This window comes from Erpetoichthys calabaricus, chromosome 8, assembly GCF_900747795.2.
Source record: "Erpetoichthys calabaricus chromosome 8, fErpCal1.3, whole genome shotgun sequence".
Taxonomy (NCBI): Eukaryota; Metazoa; Chordata; class Cladistia; order Polypteriformes; family Polypteridae; genus Erpetoichthys; species Erpetoichthys calabaricus.
This window is the reverse complement of record NC_041401.2, coordinates 88,386,142-88,408,650: the sequence shown is the minus strand read 5'-3', so window position 1 is coordinate 88,408,650 and position 22,509 is coordinate 88,386,142. Positions and strand designations below refer to the sequence as shown.

Genomic DNA, 22,509 nt, shown 5'->3' with positions numbered 1-22,509 from the left:
TGCAAGATAGATTTGGCATTGTTCATTCACATGTTAGAGGAGTTTTCACAATTACCATTTTGAGAGTTTAGTTGACATGGATTTAAAGTTTTGTAGCAAATGTGAGGTCGCTGTTAATATATCAGGGTTGCAAATTGACCTAAGAGGTCAAGGTTATGTTACAACTTAGTAGATTCAGGTAGAAAAGATATACTGAAATCTTCCCACTGTTGGATACTTTCAAGGGCATTTACCTGAGATTTTCTAACTATGAAATGTGGATCTGATGTCTATCCAGCAGAATATAAAAGCAGCAATTGTCTGAATATTTTCTCATAAAACCTGATCATTTAATTAAGAATATATGCTCAGGGATGCAAAAGCACCTTGGATCAATGGAGAGAGCGATATAATAGACAGGCCCATGGACTTTCTAGGAGTGTTTAGGAACAAAAGATGGGGTTTACTTAAACCCTGGATGGAATTTAATGGCCACTCTCTTCCATTGTCATAGTACAGATTAGGACATGAGAAGGGGCAAAGGCGTACTGTTTCTTGGTACACTGTGGTCAGCCAATTGGAAAATAAAATGTAAGAAAGAAAGGAGTGCTTTTGAGTACATCCTATTGGCACTGTGGTGTGAGATGAGCAAGCTACTTTGCCTGACAGTCAGGGACATGCAAATATGAATAACAGGATTTTTTCTGTGTGCTTGTGTTTATTTCATGTAATGCGTTCTCTAATTGAACAGGTGCACCAGCAAGTATCTATCTATATGTATACTGACTGACTGACTGACTGACTGACAAAGAGACAGACAGACAGAGCGAGCATCTATCTATCTATTTTTCTTTCTTTCTTTCTTTCTTTGAATATATTAAGTTATAATATGCGTATTCCCAAGGCTGAAAAGGAATTATCTATGTCACAGTAAAATACACTTAGATAGTCCTGGAAAGCAGAGACAGCACACAGTAAATTGACTATTTGTAAGATGTTCTGAGCAACAAAATATCTCCTCACTGACTGCACGGCTATTCTGCAGGGTGGTAAACCTTCAATTAAATGACGGCTACCTTTTTTTAAGCAAGTAATCCTCTTAGAATGCTTCTCTTCTGTATGTAGGTTTCACAGGAATTATCCTCCGTGTTCAGAATATTTCATACTGTGATGTTCTCTGAATATTGCCCTTACTAACTTTACCAGAAGTGCATGTGTCAATGAAAGAGATTCAGTCTCAGGCTACAGTAAGGACACCCCTAGCATTTAGTTTTAGGTGGTGTCAAACTGACACAGACTCAGCATCAAATTTCATCTTATCTCTGCAGAAGTGCCAAGTCTTGAACCACATACAGCCAACAATGCAATTGGGGAGATTAGTCCATGTAGTCTGTCATTATGATGACAGACCAGCCAGCAGCAACAATCTTTAAAATACTGTGAATTTAAATTATTAAAATGACATGCTAGTGTGAAAGATGCCATGTGAATTTTTAAACAAGTATTACTTTTTGAAAATTGCTCTGATTTATTGCAGATGTTCACCTAATTGAACAAGTGACATTCAGAATTTCTGAATACTTTATCTAGAAGATCTAAAAAATGCAACCTTATTATAGACTGTTATAGATTTACATGAAATTTCCACTCTGCATTATTATTTTTATATAGTATCAAAACATAACAAAAATATTCCAAGTCGTGTAGATAGAGTACATAGAATGCACAGAGAGCAATAAACTGTTTTCTAGATTAAAACATACAATTATTCCAAATAATTCTTAAAAACTGACCACACATGCCAATGGTTGCAATGATTCTTGATTTAGTGCATATGTAAACTCCCCATCCCAAAACAGAGGTTACATTCACAACATGCCATTCATTCTGAGCCATGAGAAAAGATATATCAGACAAAAAAACAAAAATGAATATAAAAGAAACTCCTAAAGCCCTACTTGAAATAGTTTAAGGTACCAAAATTTGCTGTAACACAAGAGAGCCTCCAGGCCAAACCGCACACTTAAACACGTTCTTTCCAACTTACAAGTTTATGTCTCTCTGGACACTGTTGGTCATTAAATATTCAGCTTTCACTGTTAAACTCAATTGATACCTGTTTTAAAGTCATCTTAAATCCTAACATTAACAAATAAGGCAATTTCCATACCAGCATCCATCATTATCTCAAAGTGTTGCCTCCAAATGTCTGCCTTTATAATTCCTGGTCCTGTTTGGCATATTCTATCCTGGAGCCCTTAGTGGCTGCAGGATTCCATCCCATCCAGCATTTGCTTTTTTTTTTTTTTGCTTTTTTATGTGGGTTTTAAGATTTTTAGCATCATCATTTTATTCCAATTTTATAGGCTGTTGTCTAATAATAAACACACCAGAGGGTTTGACACTGAAGTAGTTGCTTTCTTTCAGTATTCATTGTTATGTGCCCTGTCTCTTGTCCTGCTAATGTTAATATTTAGATGTCGTGAGACAGCAAATTCAACAGAAAAAAGTTCAAATGTCTCCACACTTGGACTAATGTAAAATAACAACCCCATCCAGCACAAACAGGTGCATTTATTGTACTTTTAATAAGATGGAGGGTTTACAAACAGATAACAGTTGCAATGGAATTAATAAAACAGTAAAACATACTCTTTTACACATCAATAGTTACTTGTTTTGAATTACCAGGTAACCCAATCTGCATGCCTTTTGAGCCATTTTCTTCACATTCTGGCCAAGGTAAAGAAATAGGCAAACCAAAAGATTCAAATACATTTGGAGCCTTGGTTAGCTGGTTTGAAAGTTAGACTATTTAAAATTTTCTGGTCACCTCATCAAAGAAGTTTTTTTTTATCACAGTTGTGTTTACTACATATTTTTGTAACAGTAAGTCATATTCAAAAACAGTGATAATAGAATATAATTACATGTACAGTATTAGCATTGCACATAAAATACTTTTTAATACCATATTGCAAAATCTGCAACAGACTAACTCAACTGATGAAAATGTTCACATGCTGTTGTTGGTTCTAGGATGTAGGGGATCTGTGGCTAACTGTACTTCAAATTCCTTAAACATTTTTTTTTTCCCCCAAGTATCACCCAATGGAGATTTAAAAATCTGTGCTGAAGCCTCAAAAGCTAAAATTGTTGACTGCATCTGAACATGACAGTTAGTAAGTCATTGAGGCAGAGCAATGTTGGATCATTGCAATTTTTACATAAGGCAGTTGTGAGGTTGTTTTAGTGTAACTTAACTACTGAGTACTCATTTAGACATTGTAGCGTAAAGCCATCAGTCATACATTTTCACAGAAGTTAAGGTGTTTTTATTTTTGTCATTTACAGACATGAACATCATGTAATTACCTGCTTTGATTTCAATGAGCAGAAGATGTGAGCTTCTGTGACTAGGGTTCACGCAAGATGCTGTGCACAAACAGAGACGAGCGTGGGATGAGGTGGAGTCCGAAGCCAGACAGTTAGCGTATAACAAGACTTTCACCAGCACTCTGGTAAGGGACAATACTTACCTTTTATGGAGATGAATAAATAAACAATATCATTACTACCATATTGAATAAATAAAGGATGTCATTATTACTGAATTTAATAAATAAATTTGCATCTAACATTATTCCTCTCTTCCACAGTAATACTATATCAGGCCCTGCCTGATCCCATGAGCTGCAGTGAGGTATACTGTACTTGCTTCATATGTCAATGTATCTAATACACAGGTGTTGAACTCCAGTCCTCGAGGGCCGCAGTGGCTGCATGTTTTCATTCTAACCATCTTCTTCATTAGTGAGCCGTTTTTACTGTTAATTAACTTCTTTTGCTTTAGTTTTAATTAACTTGACTCAAGCCCTTTAATTCTCTCTTTTTCCTTAATTAGTAGCCAAACAATAATGACACATCAAACAAGCCACCATATGACCAGCTCACCTGTGCCCATCACACAATATCTGAAAATAAATAAAGGTGAAGGTCTCAGTAAGGTTGATCTCTCAGGTCACCAAAACATTTTGACGGTGTTCTTAGAAAAAACAGAAAAATCGACAAATTTAGAAATATCTGCTGTGGCAGAATGGGAGCAGCAACAAGCCATGGAATTAAATAACGGGCTTAATTAACAGCAAGAATCAGCTTCTCATTAAGAGACTGTTTGGAGTGAAATTGGTTGGAGTTTGAAATCCCAGTTTAGCTGGTCATCTGTTGACTCGTTTCACGTCTCATTTCTGTTTGGCTGCTGAAGAAAGGAATCAATTCAGAGGACTGATTCCTTAAAAACAGGGCTATTAAAATGAATGGAAAATGAGTTAATTAGCAGTGAAAACTGCTCGCTGATTAGGAAAAGGGTTAGAATGAAAACCTGTAGCCACTGCGGCCCCCCAGGCCCGGAGTTCAACACCCCTGATCTAATAAAAAGGATCGGCGATGAGGTGGAATCAGAGGTCATAAAAAAACACGAGTCTGAACCAACAGAGCAAACAAATACCACAATCCCATGCACAAACTAAAGTCTTAGACAAAAAATATACAATGTGATTTTAACTAGGGCGGCACGGTGGCGCAGTGGGTAGCGCTGCTGCCTCGCAGTTGGGAGACCTGGGTTTGCTTCCCGGGTCCTCCCTGCGTGGAGTTTGCATGTTCTCCCCATGTCTGCGTGGGTTTCCTCCGGGTGCTCCGGTTTCCTCCCACAGTCCAAAGACATGCAGGTTAGGTGGATTGGCGATTCTAAATTGGCCCTAGTGTGTGCTTGGTGTGTTTGTGTGTGTCCTGCGGTGGGTTGGCACCCTGCCCAGGATTGGTTCCCTGCCTTGTGCCCTGTGTTGGCTGGGATTGGCTCCAGCAGACCCCTGTGACCCTGTGTTCGGATTCAGCGGGTTGGATAATGGATGGATGGATGGATTTTAACTAGCTAAACTAATCAGATAATCCAAAATCTTGAACAGCAGGAGTAGTATGAAATAATCTTGAATAGCGTTGCCATAATATCCCATGTTGTGAAATTGTGATTCATGTAACAGCAACAGGGCATGGTCGTCAACAACAAAATGGACAGTGCCATCAGAAAGTACACAGTGCTTACATTCAGAATGAAGAAGCAAAATGATAACACAATGACATCAGTAAAATAATACTGAAAAATAAGAATCTCCAAATTCCAATAAAAGTACAAAACCATAGCAGAAATGGATTCTACAAGTGAAAAAAAAACAGTTCTAAGTGTAAAGTCTACAGGTTTTCAATTTTTATTAACATAAAGCATTTCATCTCTTTAATTAATACAGAACTTTTGTGGATTACTTATTATTTGGATCGCCTGGTCTTGTAAGAATAAGCCAGTCAGTTTATAGTAATATGTAAATCCATCACAGTGGGTGATACAAGTGGCTATGTGTTACGCATGGAGACATGCAGGTGCCGAACGGTGTGTCCTGTGGCAGGTCCAATGAAAGTACCAGGCAAATGCTCATCCAGTGCATCATGGAAAAAGCTATAGTTGGCCTCTCTGAAAACCACACACTCATTTTATTAAAGGTAAGAAATGGCTTGGACAGCGATGTGAGTAGCCTCCAGTTAATGGTAGCCATTAGGATTAAAGCTTTTCCTAGATATACAAGATACTTTAAACTGTTTTCCAACAATCTAACCAATCAATGGCAAGAAAACATGACATGTTAACACAAAACAACACCCCATCTTGAGCCTCTTGCATTTAATGTAGGCTCAATGTGTTTACATGAGCACTAACACATGCTTTGTCATTTAAAAATGTGGAACACATAAACATAGATACACCACCAATGAAAGCGATAAGCTCTAACTTCCACGCTACTATGCTACCTTGTCAACATTATTTTAACAATTTTAACAGTCCACACATGGCACAAATTACCTGTACATCTGAAATGAATAGTTCAGGACATTGGATATGCTTAATGTTGATAGACAGTCTAAAAGGAAAAAACGACAAAAGCAAAAAGGTGCCAGGCACTGTATGTATGGTCACCTAATTACTTTGTGTTGTCTAATGTAGCGGCTTTCAAGTTCAGTCCTAGGGTACCTTTGTGGCTGCAGGTTTTAATTCCAACCAGTTACAGAAATCAATGAATCACTCTAATTGTTTAATTACATAGATCTATCCTTCCCCTATTTTGAATCTAGGAAAGTATGCTAGCATGATATTTACATTTACAGGTAGAAGAAATTCAGTATTAGGTATTAGTATAGGTTTGTATTTGTACTATAAACCCTAAACTTTCAGTTTCAGTTTTCAGTTGTCATTGTCTGTTTAATTAAGCTTTTTCTTTGGTGTTTGCCCCTTTAATTGTATCCAAACACTAGCATTTAGTGACAAGTTGTGTAGACATGGATGCAAGTAACACTGAATGCAAAATGTGTGGTAATTAGTAAGAAATGTCTTTAATCTGTGGTGCTTATGTTCAGACCTGTGTACCTTCTGCCTTCACTAAGCAAGCTCTTATTTCCAACTTGCTGCCGTTTTGTGTTGATGCATTTTTACTGAAATATAGCAAGTAATTGTGTGAATTATACACTGAGGTGTATTAAATTGTGAATTTCCCCTTGGGATTAATAATTTATCTATCTATCTATCTATCTAAATTTCTTTTTTTTTTTTTTTAAGATTTACCTCTTTTGTGGTGTTCTGGTTATTTAACCTTAATTTTATGTTTACCTCCTGAGAAACAAGTTACAAACATTGCATTTTTTTTTTTCAAAAAGGAAAAAATTTCATTATGTGTAAAAGAAACATGTACATACCAAAACATCAACATCTCTTATATATATTTCTCTTCTGGTTCGTCCTGCTTCCACAAAACCGGTCCCGCCCATACACAGCCGACACAGCATTTCTCGTTTCCTATTCGTCGTCTTCCATGTCATGCACTATACTGGCCTGCTGAGCGTAATACATCCAACAAGTGCTCGAGGTGCTGCCATAACAGTAAAGTAGCTTTACCACTTTTGCGGGAGCCACCTGTGTCTTTACAACAGCTTCTTACACAGCAAATATCAGAAGCTAAAAATTATTGTGAACACATTCGAGAATACAACTATTCTCTAGTGTTTGCTTCCATGGGTTCACAGATAACTCAACCTCCTGGCCACGGACCATACGGTTTTAAAATATACGGCCAAATTTATCACCAAATCTCTCCACTATATGCTAACACTTCTACCTCTCCAGGATATGGACAGTTGTATGTTTTTGACAAAGCGCAAGCTACTGAAGTACGATTACAAAATAAAGCAAACTCTGCATTCTGTGAAAATTTACTTCTCCAGCTAGATTCCATGCTCAGAACCATCAACCCCTTCACTAAATCATACAAACACATGCATAAAAATCGCTCAGTCCAATCCAACAGCATCTGTATGAATGATTTTCAAGGAAAACCCTAGGCAGGATTTACAACGATAAAATGCCCCGTCATGTCACATCGATGTTGCGGTGATTTTCGTCGGAGAATTGCGATCCTATGGTTTACCCACTTTTATTGCCTTACAGAGACATTGGCTGACACAAAGATTTACAACATGTTCCCAATAAAAGAACCGCCAAGCGAATAAGGCTTACTCAATGCCAATTTTACACATACAGATTAGCAATGAGGAATACATTTAGTATTTTGCACTCCAGTGGCAAACTATTCCAACAGTACGTCGTAGATGCGTATGTTAAAACAGAGGGCGCGCATCTCAACTATCTCAGATTACATCAAAAAGATCTGCGCGTGGAACTATCAGACGCACTGCAAGCAAATGCTGAAAATAACAATGTACATGTAGGCAAAATGATCATATTACTGTCCACATTTCCAGGAAGTCCAAGATACATGCAATAAAACTATCAGGATGCCAAGGCCATAGTACGTAAATTCGGAAAGCCTGATTATTTATCACTTTCACATGTAATCCTGCTTGGCTGGAAATTCTACATGCACACTGCGTCTTTCAAGAAGTATTTATTTCTTCTTGATTTTTGAATTCCTTTCTCACCGTTTTCCGTTCCTATTCAGGCGTCGGCTTGCAATGTAAATACAGTAGGAGAAATATGTCTAGTGTCCACTACTGCACTGATGCAGATTTATTACACGTCCTTCATGTGACATTTTTTGAAACAATCACTAAATCACAGCCCGATGTCACAATTGGGACAGTAGAATCATGTTTCCTCCACACTTTTCTTATATTTTTTCTGTTGCTTTCACAAGAGAGGGTAGAATGACAAAGCCTGACCCACACAATCAACACACCCCTTGTGTTATTATAGGCTACCACAGTGCAAGGCATAGTGACATCCACATTTCCTCTGAAAGAAACAACAGTTGCTGCATTGTGAACAGTAGGAGGCTAATGTCTTTCTTTTTCTTTCTACTTGATTACAATCCTTTTGCCTTTTGTCATATAGCTACTTGCACCACAATGAACCTTCAAACGACCAAATTCACCAGGTGTATAATAGTGATTCAGGTGTACAGTGCCGTAAGCATCAGCTTCACTATCTGTGTCAACATCTGATGAGCTGTTCACTTTGTTATTACTACCACTAGTTTCAACTAATGATTCAGCTTCAGTTTATTCTAAAACTGGATTTACAACTTCTCATTTACACCACATTGCATTTTCTTTGAAGGCTCATGAACACTGCTGAATTATCGTAGAGTGGCAATACGCATAAAATATTCATGATATTTTGTAGCATAACGTTATTTTATCCAGTCGATGGCTTAACACTGTAAAGCAGATCAATAAACGTCACTCAGAGTTAGATTCGGGCTTAACCATAATTACATACCGTATTTTTCGCACCATAAGACGCACTTTTTTTTCCCCAAAAGAAGGTTGGAAATGTCTGTGCGTCTTATGGAGCGAATATTGCGTCACAGACCATGATGTGTATTACCTGATAAAAGTCGACATCCAGGGGTAGAGGGCAACAAAACTCACTGTTACGTTACAGGCATTCCCTCTGTGCTTGGAGGAACGTTAGACTCATTGACTCGGCATCTAATCCTTGCGTGTGCGTGAGTTGCGAAATGTAAACAAATGTAAACAAAGGCAAGATGGCATCTACATCTCACGAGGGAGCGAAGCGTGTGCAGAAAACAAAAAAAAGCAGACGATGTTTTGCGCATTATCACTGAGTCGGACTCTGGACTCGACAGATTACCAGCCACTGGACTACTTCAGGCTGTTCTTTCCTGAAGCTGCCTTTCAGCTACTGTCAGACGAGACAAACAGGTATGCAGAGCAATTTTTTGAATCAAGGGCTGTGCTTGCACCGCATTCTCATTTTTCAAACTGGAAACCCACAACAAAACACAAGATGAAGGGCTTTGTGGCATTACAAATATAGATGGGACTAGACTGGCGATATAACTTCAGGGAGCATTGGTCCAAACGTGCTTTGTCCCCTGGTGGCTTTGGACAGGTTATGTTGCGTGATGATAGGTACGTGATGCTGCAAAGTGATTGTGAGCAACTGAGCTTAATAAATTCTGACACTAGCGATGAGGAGTTCTTGGGGTTTCCATAAAACTAGAAGAGTGCTTGAACCTTAAAGTCTCTCCTTATTTGTTAATGACAGTGATGATGTTTCTTAATACCGCTGTTGAATTTACATGGTTGAAATATTATTCTGCTATATTTTATTAAACATATTAGTGCACCATTTGGTTCAGAATATTTTTTTTCTTGTTTTCATCCTCTAAACCTAGGTGCGTCTAATGGTCAGGTGCGTCTTATGGTGCAAAAAATACGGTAGATTCCAAGACCATGTCACACCCAGAGTTATTGCCAAGGAGATTAAGCCTTTTGTTACTACTTAGTACGCAATTAAATGTCATTGAAGTAGCTGCTACCCTTTAGCATTCAGTGTCATTTGCACCTGTGTCTGCAGTGCTTGTTACTAATTGTCAGTATCTGGATACAATTAAGTGAGGAAACGCCACAGAAAAGGGTGAATTAAAAAGTGTTGGCAAAAGAAAGTTAATCATTTAAAGCAATGGTAAAAAGCACAAATGTCTGAATTTCATTTATGTATAAATACCTCACTAGAACATATCTGTGAATGTAACATAAGAGAAGAAAAAAGACTAGCTAGTTTCACAATTAGATCAATAAGAAGTAAGACTGACCCACTGACCTGGGAAAACTGGTTAGAATGAAAACCTGCAGCTAATGAACTGGCCTGAACTTGACAACCCTTGATCTAGTGGCTTATTGTCAGTTGCAAAACACCAATTACATTCACTGCATACTAAATGCCATTCCGAGCCACACTGCAGGTACTTTACAGCTCAAAAACTTAGCAATGAAGTCTAACTTTGGAATACTGCTCACAATGAATGGCTCTGAACAAAATGAAGCATTGTTGTTTTATAGCAAAAACCTAGTCAATCTGGGAAATATAAAACTCATTTCTTATTTACTGTACAGATGTTGTGACAGAGGGCCGAGGCTCACAGTCCATCAGGAGTGATGAAGCACTGTCAGTAACTTTAACAGACTACAGAAGCATCTTCTCTATGGTTTACAGCAGTCTGGAATAGTTTTGCATTTTAGCCAATGGCCAAACTTTCAGATTACCAAATTAGCAGTCAGAAAGTCACTGCCTCACAGAAGAGTAAAAAGGTATTTTTAAAAGTCATTTGAAAATCATTTAAATAAGCTACTGCCTTTCTGTTTGTTGCCAGCCTCCCTACAGCCTACCTTAGACTTGGTAAACTCTTTAAACATGGCTGCTAGCGCATCATCTTCAATATCACTGTCTGTCTTGATGGCCACGTTCAGGATGTGAATGGGCTCCTCTTGGGTGCTCTGCAATTTGAAACAAAATAGACATAATATTGGTCTGTGCCTATTACCAAGGTAACAGCACCATTCAGCTTTGATTTGTCGCTATGGAAATGAGATGAGATGAAAGCAAATAACAGGTTTAAAAGAAAAGCCGTCATGTGGATTGATGCCTCCCAGGTGCTGAAACTCGGCCAGCAAGAGCCATGCAGAAATGTTTTGACAGCTCAAGATGATCAGGTCAAAAGCAAATAGCATTTCGTTGTTTTAAATCGGTCAGAGTAGTCAGGCAGGCAACCAGCTCTATCCAGCATGGCATTGGTCCCCAGAGTAAATCTTCAAAGTAGAGATCTACTTTGTAGAGCTCTTGGTTTAATTTGTTTTTTAACACAGGCTATCATAACCATTCAGGTGAATCCAATGGAGTCTTTTCATCTATCCATCCATTTTTTAAACCTGCTTATTCCACTGCATGGTTCACATCAGCGTTGGGTGAAAGGAAGGACCCAACCTTACATTATAAGCCATACATATGCACACAATTTAGACTTTGTAATCAACCAAGCACTCGTGTTTGAAATGGGTGAAGAATCCAGAGTAACTGGAAAATCACCCTCATGGACTCAGAGAGAATCAATAAACTCTGCATAGGCAATGTCTGAGCTGGAAGTGGAACCTATGTATCTACAGCAGTTAGGTAGCGGTGTACAATTTAGAAAATACCAATGATGTCAAATTTATTTAATGCTTTGTTTAAGATACACAGGGAGTATATGCATTTTACCTTATAATATTTCTAGAATTAAAAGTACAATATTGTGGATATCATATTCATGGAATTTTAGCTATAATGAGAGAATTGGCAAGATACATACTACAACTTTAGGTAGTTCTTCAAACATGCTGCCCTTGCTCACCTTGGTATCCTCCTCACTGTATAAAGCAGAGTGTCCTGGATCTGGAAATGTGGGGCTTGGGGGTGGCGAATCCGAGAAGCAGCTCATAACATCATCAATGTTTCTAGAAGAACAACATTTTGAATTAGACAGTGGCACAGATATTAAGGCATCGTTGATCTATATGAAATGTGTAGCCCTGAGAATGAAAAGTAAGAAGACCAGTTAGGGATCCATCCATGCCTGCTGCCTTTTGGAAAAATACTAATATATGAAAAGCAGTAGCACTGCCCTGGTCAAGTGAGATAACATCCAGTGAAGGGGGCAGTACAGTTTATTTAAGAAGACACAGAAGTGGTTGTGAATGTTGACATAAAGAAAAGATGACAAGTAAACAAGTGATGGAAAACAGTGTCACAAATAGTGTAAATGTACTATAGACATTAGAATAAGAAATTTCCATCAAGATTGCTGTGAAATTTGCAGATAGCTAAATTGTCCCATTAACTCATACACATAATTTTTTTAAATTGTCACAACTTCCACTTTAGCTATTTGACTTGGCAGATTTTTCCAGATTCCACTGAACATTTTTTAAAGTAGTATTTACTGGCTTTCATCTTAAACATGTTTCCCCTTAAATTCAGCAGGTGTCCTTGAGTACATGATTTATAATTTAACTGAAAGAATGTTTCTGGATTCATTTTATTATTGTCTTTGACACTGTGTTGGTGTAAATGGCAAAGAGTTTGATAGTACAAGAATCTACTATAACCCTAATTGCTTAAGACAGGTGTATTCAGATATAGCCTGTAGCCAACTAGTTGATCTATGATGTGTTTTTAACACTAGAATCTCTGAAGCCTACAAAGAAAGTCATAATGATGGGCCACCTTAAATTCCTTTGCACCTCTTCATCGGCGTCTTTGTTTTGTAAATGTGTTAGTCAGCACAAGCAGCCTGTTATCCCATCCCCCCACCAATGCAGCTGAAGTTCTCAACACAACGTTGTCAGATGTTCGTGATTGCAGCAAACCTGTCATTTTTCACAAGTTCTGCATGGGTGTCTTTGTTGTCAAAGAGAATAGCGGTCACAGGGCATTGTATCTTTGATTGCCGGTACAACAAATAGATCTGACCAAATATCGCTGTGGTAATCACTGCTCTTGTGAAAAGAATGGAGATAAACGCAATCAACTCAGAGGGGGAGAGGCAAGTTCGTTGTACCACATGAATGTGACTGAGAGAATAAAACTGAATTAAAAAAATGCTAACTTTTACAGGTAGCAAAAATTTACAACGGGTGTTACAGACTCAAATCAAATGTATGTTTTTATTATATAATAGTAATAATAATAGCAGCTCACTACTCAAAAAGGGGAGAACCCGGGCTCAAACCTGCAAGCTCTTGATCACAAGACAGCAGGTCTTACCTCTGCACCAGCCAAGCAGACATGTTGGCTTTCTGTCAATTGATATTTGGGCTTGAGTTTTTACTCATTGACAGCCATATGTAAATTGAACGATTTCCTGTTCTTTGGTTAAATTCTTGAATAAAACGCACTTGTTTTGTTATACCTTTTGTGAAAGAGTTCATTTGATATTTGAACTTCAGTCTTCACACATTATACACTTCAAATCAGCATTTTGTCAATTATTACTATAAAATGAAAAAGGTTTCTGTTTTAATTATGTGCTCAACATTTCTTGCCTCATATTTCCTGTCATCCTACATTTACCCAGATCATTGTAGAAATGGAACACACATGAAATGTATGTAATTCAAATAATGATATATTATTTATCCTATACAATATCAGGCATGTCACACCCAGATAGACAGACTTGAGCTGGGAGATCTTCAGGTGCGTTGGTGGTGGATGGAATAGCAGGCTGCTTGCTGCTTGTGCTGATTGACACATTTGCAAAACAAAGATGCTGATGAAGAGGTGTGAAGGAATTTAAGGTGGCCCGGCATTACAACTTTTTTCGTAGGCTCCAGGGAACCTAGTGTTAACCAGCCCGAATAGCCACTGAAAGCTGTGCCCAGAGGATAACGTTATATCGCAGTAACTGAAAAGGGTAACATTAACCACTGTCACCTCATTTTACCTTCAATATAAAATTACTCCTTTTGGTGTTATGAAACAAACCATAAATAAAACCACTTCAATTTTTTTACTTAAAATAGCCAAAATGGGAAAGTGAGGGGTCTTTTACTAGACAGTGAAGCAGGTGAAATTGAAATTGGCAATTTATTATTGTAAAATTGTGTGATGGCCTTACTCAACTTGAATTACAAGCAGTTTATATGCTTTTTAACAGTTGGAGAAAAAGCATGTTAAGCAGTTTACTCATGGTAACAGAGTAAGTCGGAGGTAGGAAATGAACAAGAAACCTTGGGATATAAGATCCAGTCCCTTAGCCACTACACCAAACTACCCATGTCTAAAATAATTGCCACAGACCTTTATCATTAAATTAAAAGAGGAACTACAAATTAATTAAATGTGTAATATAAACCCACAGAGAAACAAAGCTCGGTATCTCTGAAATAAGATTTTGGTATAAATGGGTGGCAACTGAGCTAAGTGGTTGGTGTACAAAAGTAAGAAGGTAAAATTTATAATGAGTGCAGGGTACCAAGTTAATAAAAGTTCAGACAGAAACAGTGCAATAGATATACTCTAGAGACAGCAGATTAATGATACTGGGGTTCAATGGGAAAATGACACTAAAGTAGAATACAGAAACTGAGAAAAGATAGTCTTGTTACCTACCTGACAAAGTCTTCAAAAGATCGAAATGATACCATTGCTCCCATGCGCTGGCAAGGTGGGGTAAAGGAGGTATCCAGCAGCACATCGCTTACACTGGCCACATGAGTCATACCATAGTGATTCAGATTTGAAGAAAATGACATTCTGTGTGGCAACACAAAACACACCATTGAACATCAACATTAAATCAGCAGCAGTTACACTGACTCTGCATTTCTTAAAAGTGAATGTGTGATATGCAAGTGCTCTGTGGCCACCTGAAAAGCATCCCATGACCAGAAGAGTGATAGAAATCTAAAGAGCTACTTTAAAAGAAACGGTTACAGCATGGTGTGGGAGCACAGAGCACTTATTTGAGGGCCAACTGTGTGTGAGCTGAGAGGCAACTGGCAAAGAGCATGGCCCAGCATGTTCAGTGTGTACTGGCACAAGGGTTTGTGAACTGTGAACAGCACATTAACATAAGAGGGAGGTGTTCAGTTGAGTCAGCACCATTTCTTCTGTGGACCCTGCAGCTTTTCAGATTATTCAGCTTGGTTACTTACATTTCATAATTCAGATCATTCTTTTTCTAAAATTTAAACAGACTGCACTTGACTATATAAACAGAATGTTTACACCATTAATTTACTTACTAATTTTCAACTAATGCCATATATAGAAGATATATATAGTAATTATCAATCAACATTCATACTAACAGCTATCTGTATATGGTGTAGACTGGGTCCTACGGAAGCTCTGCATCATATGCAAAACCTGAAAAAGTTGTAGTTTAAATTAAAAAAAAAAAAAGACTCAGTCATTACATTACATAGGGACCCTTACAATAATCATGTACAATTGTATAAATGACTGACACTATGTTCAGTTCTCCACAACCTCCATACCATTAGCACAATGAACATGCCATAATCCTGTTTGAGTTGCATGGATAATAATATGGGGTGAATGACAGGAGCATTTAATGACTAAAGGTGAAAAGCTGAAGATGTGGACCTTTGGTGTAGAAGAGATTTAACTTTATGGGACAACAATCAAATGAAGAATTGGGTATATGAAACACAGAAGTTACCTTTTGCTCGAGATTGCCGCTAATGGCACTTGTGATAGCAGTTGGATTAAATCTTTGAAATACAAATAACCAACTTAAATTTTATAGAGTGCCTTTTTACAGTAAACACACAATAGTTCTGTAGTTTGGGGCTCTGTGGTACAACCTATTGGTTACTCTAATATATATATATATATATATATATATATATATATATACACATACATACAGTGTATATATATATTTATACATACATACACTAGGGGGCTTTGCCCCCTGCTCGCTTCGCTTGCCAATCCCTTCCCCCCCACCAGCGCTATATGTTGTTGTGAAGAGGGGGGGGGGCTGAACGCCCCCCAAGGAGATGCTGCTGCTCTTCCGAAACCCCTCTTAAACAGTTATACAATGGGAAACAAATAACAGTTGTTTTTTTTACCTCCTCTTTGCGTGATCTGCATTTCGTGCGGAGCTTCGAACATTTAAAAGCCTGTACAGCAGCTGTCCTTTTGTCTCACTACATTGTCTCTCTTGTCCCCCAGACATCCTCAAACACTATTCAATCTCTTTTCACTGTTCCGTTATTTCACCAAGTGATATTTACCATTTGTTTGCGCTAATGTGATCTTTACTCTAATTTTCCTACTTCCATTATCTCTAACCTGCTCTGCATGTGTATCATGGGACTTGCTTCCAAAGGTTGTAAGTATGACGTGATTTGACCGTCTCACGGGACGTGAAAGTGTCTCGCTGTCTCTCTTCAAAAGATCACGTCTCATCGCAGGAAAAAAGTCTTGTATCGTCACAAGTTTTTTTTTTTTTTTTATAACAGATATTTAAAAAAAAAAAAAAAACATGGACCACAGCATCATAGTGTGATCCAGAGCCAGTTACTAAACTGACAGACTTGTGACTTAAGAGTTCACCGCTTTAGCCACTATGCTGAACTCTTTACAAGACTCCCTCCCTATACAGAATATAACACAGAAAAACTGAATTATTAATATTATATAATGATTCCAACAAAGCTGTAAAATGTGATTCAGGCGCATATTTATACAAGTAGATGCCATTATATGAGATATTTAAACACTTGTTTTGTGATGTGAACCTGTAGCCTTGTGATTTCTAGTCTAGTTCATTAACTGCTAGACTCCATTACCATAACTTCAGCATAGTTGCAAGCTCTTATATCATATAATGGGTAGGAGGTCTTACAATGAAAGAAATAATTGGAAGGTTGTTTCACGCATTCAGCCCAGCAGTGGCAGACGAGGCCATGCATACTGTGAATAAACAAATGAGCTCCAAAGACAAGCAAAGAGCAGCAAGTCTGTCTCTAATGCAGAAAAAGGCTTTGCACTTTGTGATTAACTCAAAGAGTTTTTCACACATTCAGGAAAATGCAGGTCTCTCTCATAGCAGAAGCATGTACTACTATAAGTTGTACTCAATGAATATGCAGAAAGACTTATCACACAACCAAATAAGCTGTGGCCCTCACACAGACCAAGGTTTGCTCTGTGTGTTTAATCACATAGGGCATTCACACAAACAGAATACAAAGGGGTTAAGCAGGCTAAAAACTACATGGAATGGAATCACAGAAGAAATTAACTGGTACAGTACCTGTTAAGAGTGGGGATGTTGCCCCTGCAATTAAACAAAATTTATTAATTGTTGGTTAGTGACAGGCAACATTTGTAAGAATCAGATCATTGCAAGCCAGTGGTGTAACTATGGCAGGAGAGAGGGACATAGGATATTTTCTAGGTGTCACTAGCGCCGCCTTCTTTTAAGGGTGGAGGAACCAATGGTATTTGAACTTTTAGTAGAATCCATTCTAAAGTTTTTTAAACTCAAACAGTACTATGGTGTTGTACCAGGTTAGCCATTATGGATGTAGTGAGAAGTTAAGCAAAATTACACCTTGTATTGGCTAGCTAGAAAGATTACAATATTAAAGCTTTCAAGGCAACTCAGGCCCCTTCTTCAGGCAAGATGTGAGAAGATCTGAGTTGCCTCGAAAGCTTGCATATTGTAATCTTTCTAGTTAGCCAATAAAATGTGTCATTTTACTTAACTTCTCAAACTCAAACAATAAGTACACAGTAAGAGCCAGGAACCACTGGCTTTGCGAACTTCCATAGTACACCCAGAGAACTGTCTGCAAAGATCTCTCCTCATTTAATTCATATAGGACCACTGCCGTTCCAACTCTCCTGTATGCATAGCTCTTTTTGGCATCTGCTGTAAATTTCATGAAAAATTTTCTGCATGCAGGAATGAGAGAATAAGGGTAGACAGCCACAGCCATAAGGTCTGTCAGTAAGGGAGGAAGCACAATATAAAATCAATACCTAAAAGAAACAAAATGTGCCAGTTTCAATTCTGAACTAACATGATCAACTGTGCTGCCAAAAACAAAACACAAAAAAACAAAAATTTACAAATTCACAAGTCAGCTCTGACTTACCTTTTTAGTATTATCAGCATCATTATCTCTCCATGTGTAGTAGCATCAAATATTATACAGATCATACACCAGGACTAAGATAGGCATTGAAACAGGATGAGATCTCCTTTGTACAACAGGCCTTGTAGTAAAAATGGTAGCTACAAATCATAAAGGGCTCTCTCTTTAGCTGGGTCCAGGATGCTCCTTGCTTACCTGTTTGGATGAGAGCTTGGCAACATAAACTGGAATTCTACCACACAGGTGCCATCTTTTAGTTGCCGGTGCTGTACACTGTTCAGTTCATAGGCAATATAAGCTCTGCGTACATATACCTGGATATCAGAGAGTAAGAACGAGAAGAAACATTTCACTAACTAGAATGAGAAAGGGGAAAAACTCTAGAGAAAGACATTAATAAAAATTACTGTAGACAAACCACAGAGTGAGAAGGATATCATCACAGACAACATTGCTTGGCTGGCATCCTGATAAGGGAACAATGGGTGGATGGGTGGAGGGACATGGATGGATAGATGGGAATCCTGGGCAGTTTGATTGCTGGTGCTTTACCCAGCAAGGAGACCATGATAGGGAAAGGACAGAAAGAGACTACCTCCTGGGGCCATATATTTCCTTGATTATAAGTTGTACTCAATGAATATGCAGTGGATTCTCTAGATGGCAGCATTCCACTGGTGGAGCTCCCAGTTGTACGCCCGCAGGGCAACATATGGGCGTAACATATGGGTGCCCTACTTGGTTACTTGGGCGCCATCAATGGGAGCTTCCAAGTAATAATTTGGCACAATTAAGAAGGTCCCACCTGACCCAGAAGTGCTTCCTGGTTGTAACGTTGTCACACCAGAAATACTACCAGGTCTGACATAAAAGGAGCCACTTCACCTCACCCAGGTGAGTTGGAGCCGAAAGCGGAGCTAGACAACACTCACCTTGGAAGAGTGGAGGAGAAAAACAGTAAAAAAAAAAAAAAAAGGATCTGCTTTCATTTCCACAACACTAACTTTGGACATAAGGCACAGAATGTGAATCATTGCATTCCGTGAACAGCACGTGGCGAAATCCTACCAGGCGCCAGCAGCACACAGGGACATGCCTTTGTGTCCTTTTTACCATGATGATGCAACAAGTATACACCTGACCAAACGCGATCCACCCATAGCTAACCTAACTTTAAGTATCCTAACCAAATCACAGACTTTTGGTCTAGCTACAGCTACGTCTGCTAAACATCCTTTAATTACAGCAGGACTGCTTTCACCTGGAAGCATGCTTACTTTAATTGTAGCTGCTGGACAGACAAAAATCTGTATACATTATATAGATATAGTAAAAGGAACATAGCTAGAAAGTAGAATGAATTAGACAGTAACAGTTACCATAAATAGTGGGGTATATTTAAATAAAATAAATACTTGACTTGCAAGAAGAAACAGAATTTCAGTTTTCAAAGAATAATACAAACTCAATTGCCTAAAACAAAACAAGTAATCAACAAATGAATTTAAAAGAGCAACAAACGTGGTTATTTTTAAAAAAGATTTGAAGACTAAGGCCAGCTGCACACTTTACAGCTCCTAGTCAGAGAGCATGTCTAAGTTAACAAGTTCAGTTGCTGGATCATGTTGCCTTCAGGATGTCAGATCACAGGGGATTGCAGACTGCATGACTGCCTCATGACTTCTCAGCATAGTTTCAAATTTCCAAAGTATCATGAGCTCTTCTCCACATTTTGATAGCCAACTGACACACTGCCAGACAGTTCCAGTAGTTGTACAAATGCTTTCTAGGTATGGTGAGTTCAATCATAATCTTTGCCCTTTTTTTCCTTTTTCCAGTCTATTGTGGAACAACAAACTCAAAACATTAGACAGACAAGTCTCTGTTTGTGCTAGCCGAAATGCCCATTTTTTTTCTCTCTTCTTGTGGCTGCATTGTACTTTGGTTGTCAGCTCTCACACACACACACAGCCCCAGCACAATGACTTAAGACCTCTTCTTTCGGCTGCTCCCGTTAGGGACGCGACAGCTTAAGACAAAGGAGCTAAATAAGTAAAAGGTATGTGTGCCAAAGTGAATTACTGACTCAATTCCTGATAAGGAAAAAAGAATTAGCTACCAAAGGAACTTCATTTCCAGGGAACACCAACCCTCCGTTCACTTGGAAAAATGCTTTGTCTTTGAAAGTAAACAGAGAGATTAATTTAACATGGGAACACCTGGATTGGTTGCCATGGGAAAAAGAGATTTAAATAAGGTAAAATATATCATATCCTATTGCTTTTTATGGAAAAGGTCATTCTATTAAAATGGAGAGATAGGAGTTAATTTTCAAGAAAAAGTTATTAAATATAAAAAATAAGTATTTTATTTGTAATGAATAAAAGGAATTCAATTAATTCTAAAAACAGAGATTTAATTTTCATGGAAAAAAATTAATTTCATTATTCAAACAAAAATGGTACTTGATTAACCTGCAAGAAAAAAATAGTGACTCAATAACTGATGAGAAAACTAAATTATAAAGGAGTAATGGACACATGATTACTAAAGAAAAATAGAAACACAATTAACACATATTCAATTAACTTGTAAAGACGGGGATTAGATTTTCAAATAAAATGTGATTCCAGAGGACAGAAGAGACAGAAATTTGATTAATCTGAGAAAGGTGAGCAAATAGTGACTCCAAAACCAAGGAGAAAATTAAACTGACAAGGAGTAACAAACATAAGACTGAAAGAAGAATACAGACAAAAATACTATGGATTCAGTTAACTTGGAAAAACAGGAACCTGATTTTCATGGAAAAAAGGGATTGTGATACTTAGAAGACATTGGGATTTGATAACCTAGAAGAAACAATGACTCCCGCTACTAATGAATAATGAACACTCGATTACTGAGAAAAAACAGAGACAATTAATATGAATTCAGTTCAGTTACGAAAACTGAAATTTGATTTTAAACGAAAAAATGAGATTTGGTTATTCAAACGTAACTGGGCCTTGATTAAGTTGAAAAAAAGCTTAACTTTACTATCAAGAAGAAATAATTGAAGACATAACAGAATTACTGACAGACAGTACAAACAGACAAGCAGAAGTAATGGACACTTGAGTACTGAAAAAAAAAATGAATTGTTTAACAAATATTCAATTACATTGGACAAACTTGATTAGAAAGGAAAAACAGGGACTCGACTTCCAAATGACAAATAAGTGATTACAAAGAACATATTAACATCAAAGGTCTATCAACTAGAAACAGGGGCACAATGTAGAGGACAGTCACAGTGTCAGAACAGAAAGCAAACTTTCCATGAAACAGAATGACACACATTCATCTAGTCAGATGTATAATTACAGTACATAAAAATGCATGAATAAATCTTGGAGTACTGGCAGATTCTTGTCTTTTTATCTGTATTATCATCTTAATAGTCAATGAAGTGAGTCTGATCTTGACTAAATAGAAGATTTTTTTTTTTTAATACCTCAAGTGCTGCCATCCTCACCACCTGGTTACTATGATAGAAGAAGTTGGGAAGCACATCAAAAATAGATGTCTCTGACAGGATGAGTTTCTAAAATGAAAAGAAAGTTGTTTTGATAAAAGAATTGTAGCTCCATTACTTGAAGAAAAATATGAAATTCCACTCTTTGACAATAAGGTTCAATATCTATCAACATCTAATTTAGTCATGTGCCAGATGTAGGCTGCACTGTAACCTAAAGACTCTGCTATGGTTCTATACTCCTATTTGTACTCATTTAATAGGAAGACTGTGACTCCAAAAGACAGCGAAAGCTATCTATGGACTTATGGGGACAGATGTGCTACAGTGAATTTTATATATTTGTAGCTATAACATAAAAATGTAAACATTCACTAGACAATGCATTAAATATTTGGAAACACTTCATCTACCCTGCAGTTGTACTTTGTGTAGGAGAAGCTCCATAGAGGTGTTATATTTTCACCATAACTCAGTGAGGAATATCTAGGCATCTTATTTCATTTGTGCATCTGCCACATTCTCATCTCAAAAATGGTCCACTAAGAGTTAGTTACCTGTAAGTTCTCGATGCAGAACTGGTGCCCATACATGTCAATAGCAGAAAGAAAAATTGATTCCACCTGATTGTGACGCAGCTCATATGATGGTAGGTGTGACGCTATCAGGATCTAGGGAAGGAAATTAAAGGCAACTAATTTATAACAGGCAAAAACACAGGCAGTCAGTACCAGTTATAGTTACTGATTACAATGGCCAACATCCTCACAGGAGGCAAATGAGGAGTTTTCCACTGGAAGTAAGTCAGAGTGTATCCAAACAGTAATTACCTGTCAGCTTCCATTAAACACTGTGTAATTATTTATTAATTACTGCCTAACTACTTACCAATTAACAGTAATTAACATTAACAAAAACAACATCTGTCTTTGTTCTGTATGCTTTATCATTTGTTAAATTAATTAGACACTAGC

The 22,509-nt window shown here is 37.7% G+C and overlaps 1 protein-coding gene across 5 annotated transcripts in view; it reads right to left on the bottom strand.

Moving 5' to 3' along the window:
* acaca (acetyl-CoA carboxylase alpha) overlaps window positions 1-22,509 on the bottom strand; it is a 188,444-nt gene that overhangs the window by 90,933 nt on the left and 75,002 nt on the right. For 3 of the 5 annotated variants that reach the window (XM_028807062.2, XM_051931344.1, XM_028807063.2), the window contains exons 26-32: window positions 22,093-22,206; window positions 21,515-21,604; window positions 18,214-18,332; window positions 17,172-17,195; window positions 14,492-14,635; window positions 11,733-11,835; window positions 10,732-10,839 (exon numbers count right to left, since the gene is read on the bottom strand). In XM_028807062.2, coding sequence (XP_028662895.2) covers window positions 10,732-10,839; window positions 11,733-11,835; window positions 14,492-14,635; window positions 17,172-17,195; window positions 18,214-18,332; window positions 21,515-21,604; window positions 22,093-22,206 — 702 coding nt within the window. The remainder of the gene's footprint in view (window positions 1-10,731; window positions 10,840-11,732; window positions 11,836-14,491; window positions 14,636-17,171; window positions 17,196-18,213; window positions 18,333-21,514; window positions 21,605-22,092; window positions 22,207-22,509) is intronic. The other 2 variants (XM_051931343.1, XM_051931345.1) reach the window with 1 other exon arrangement.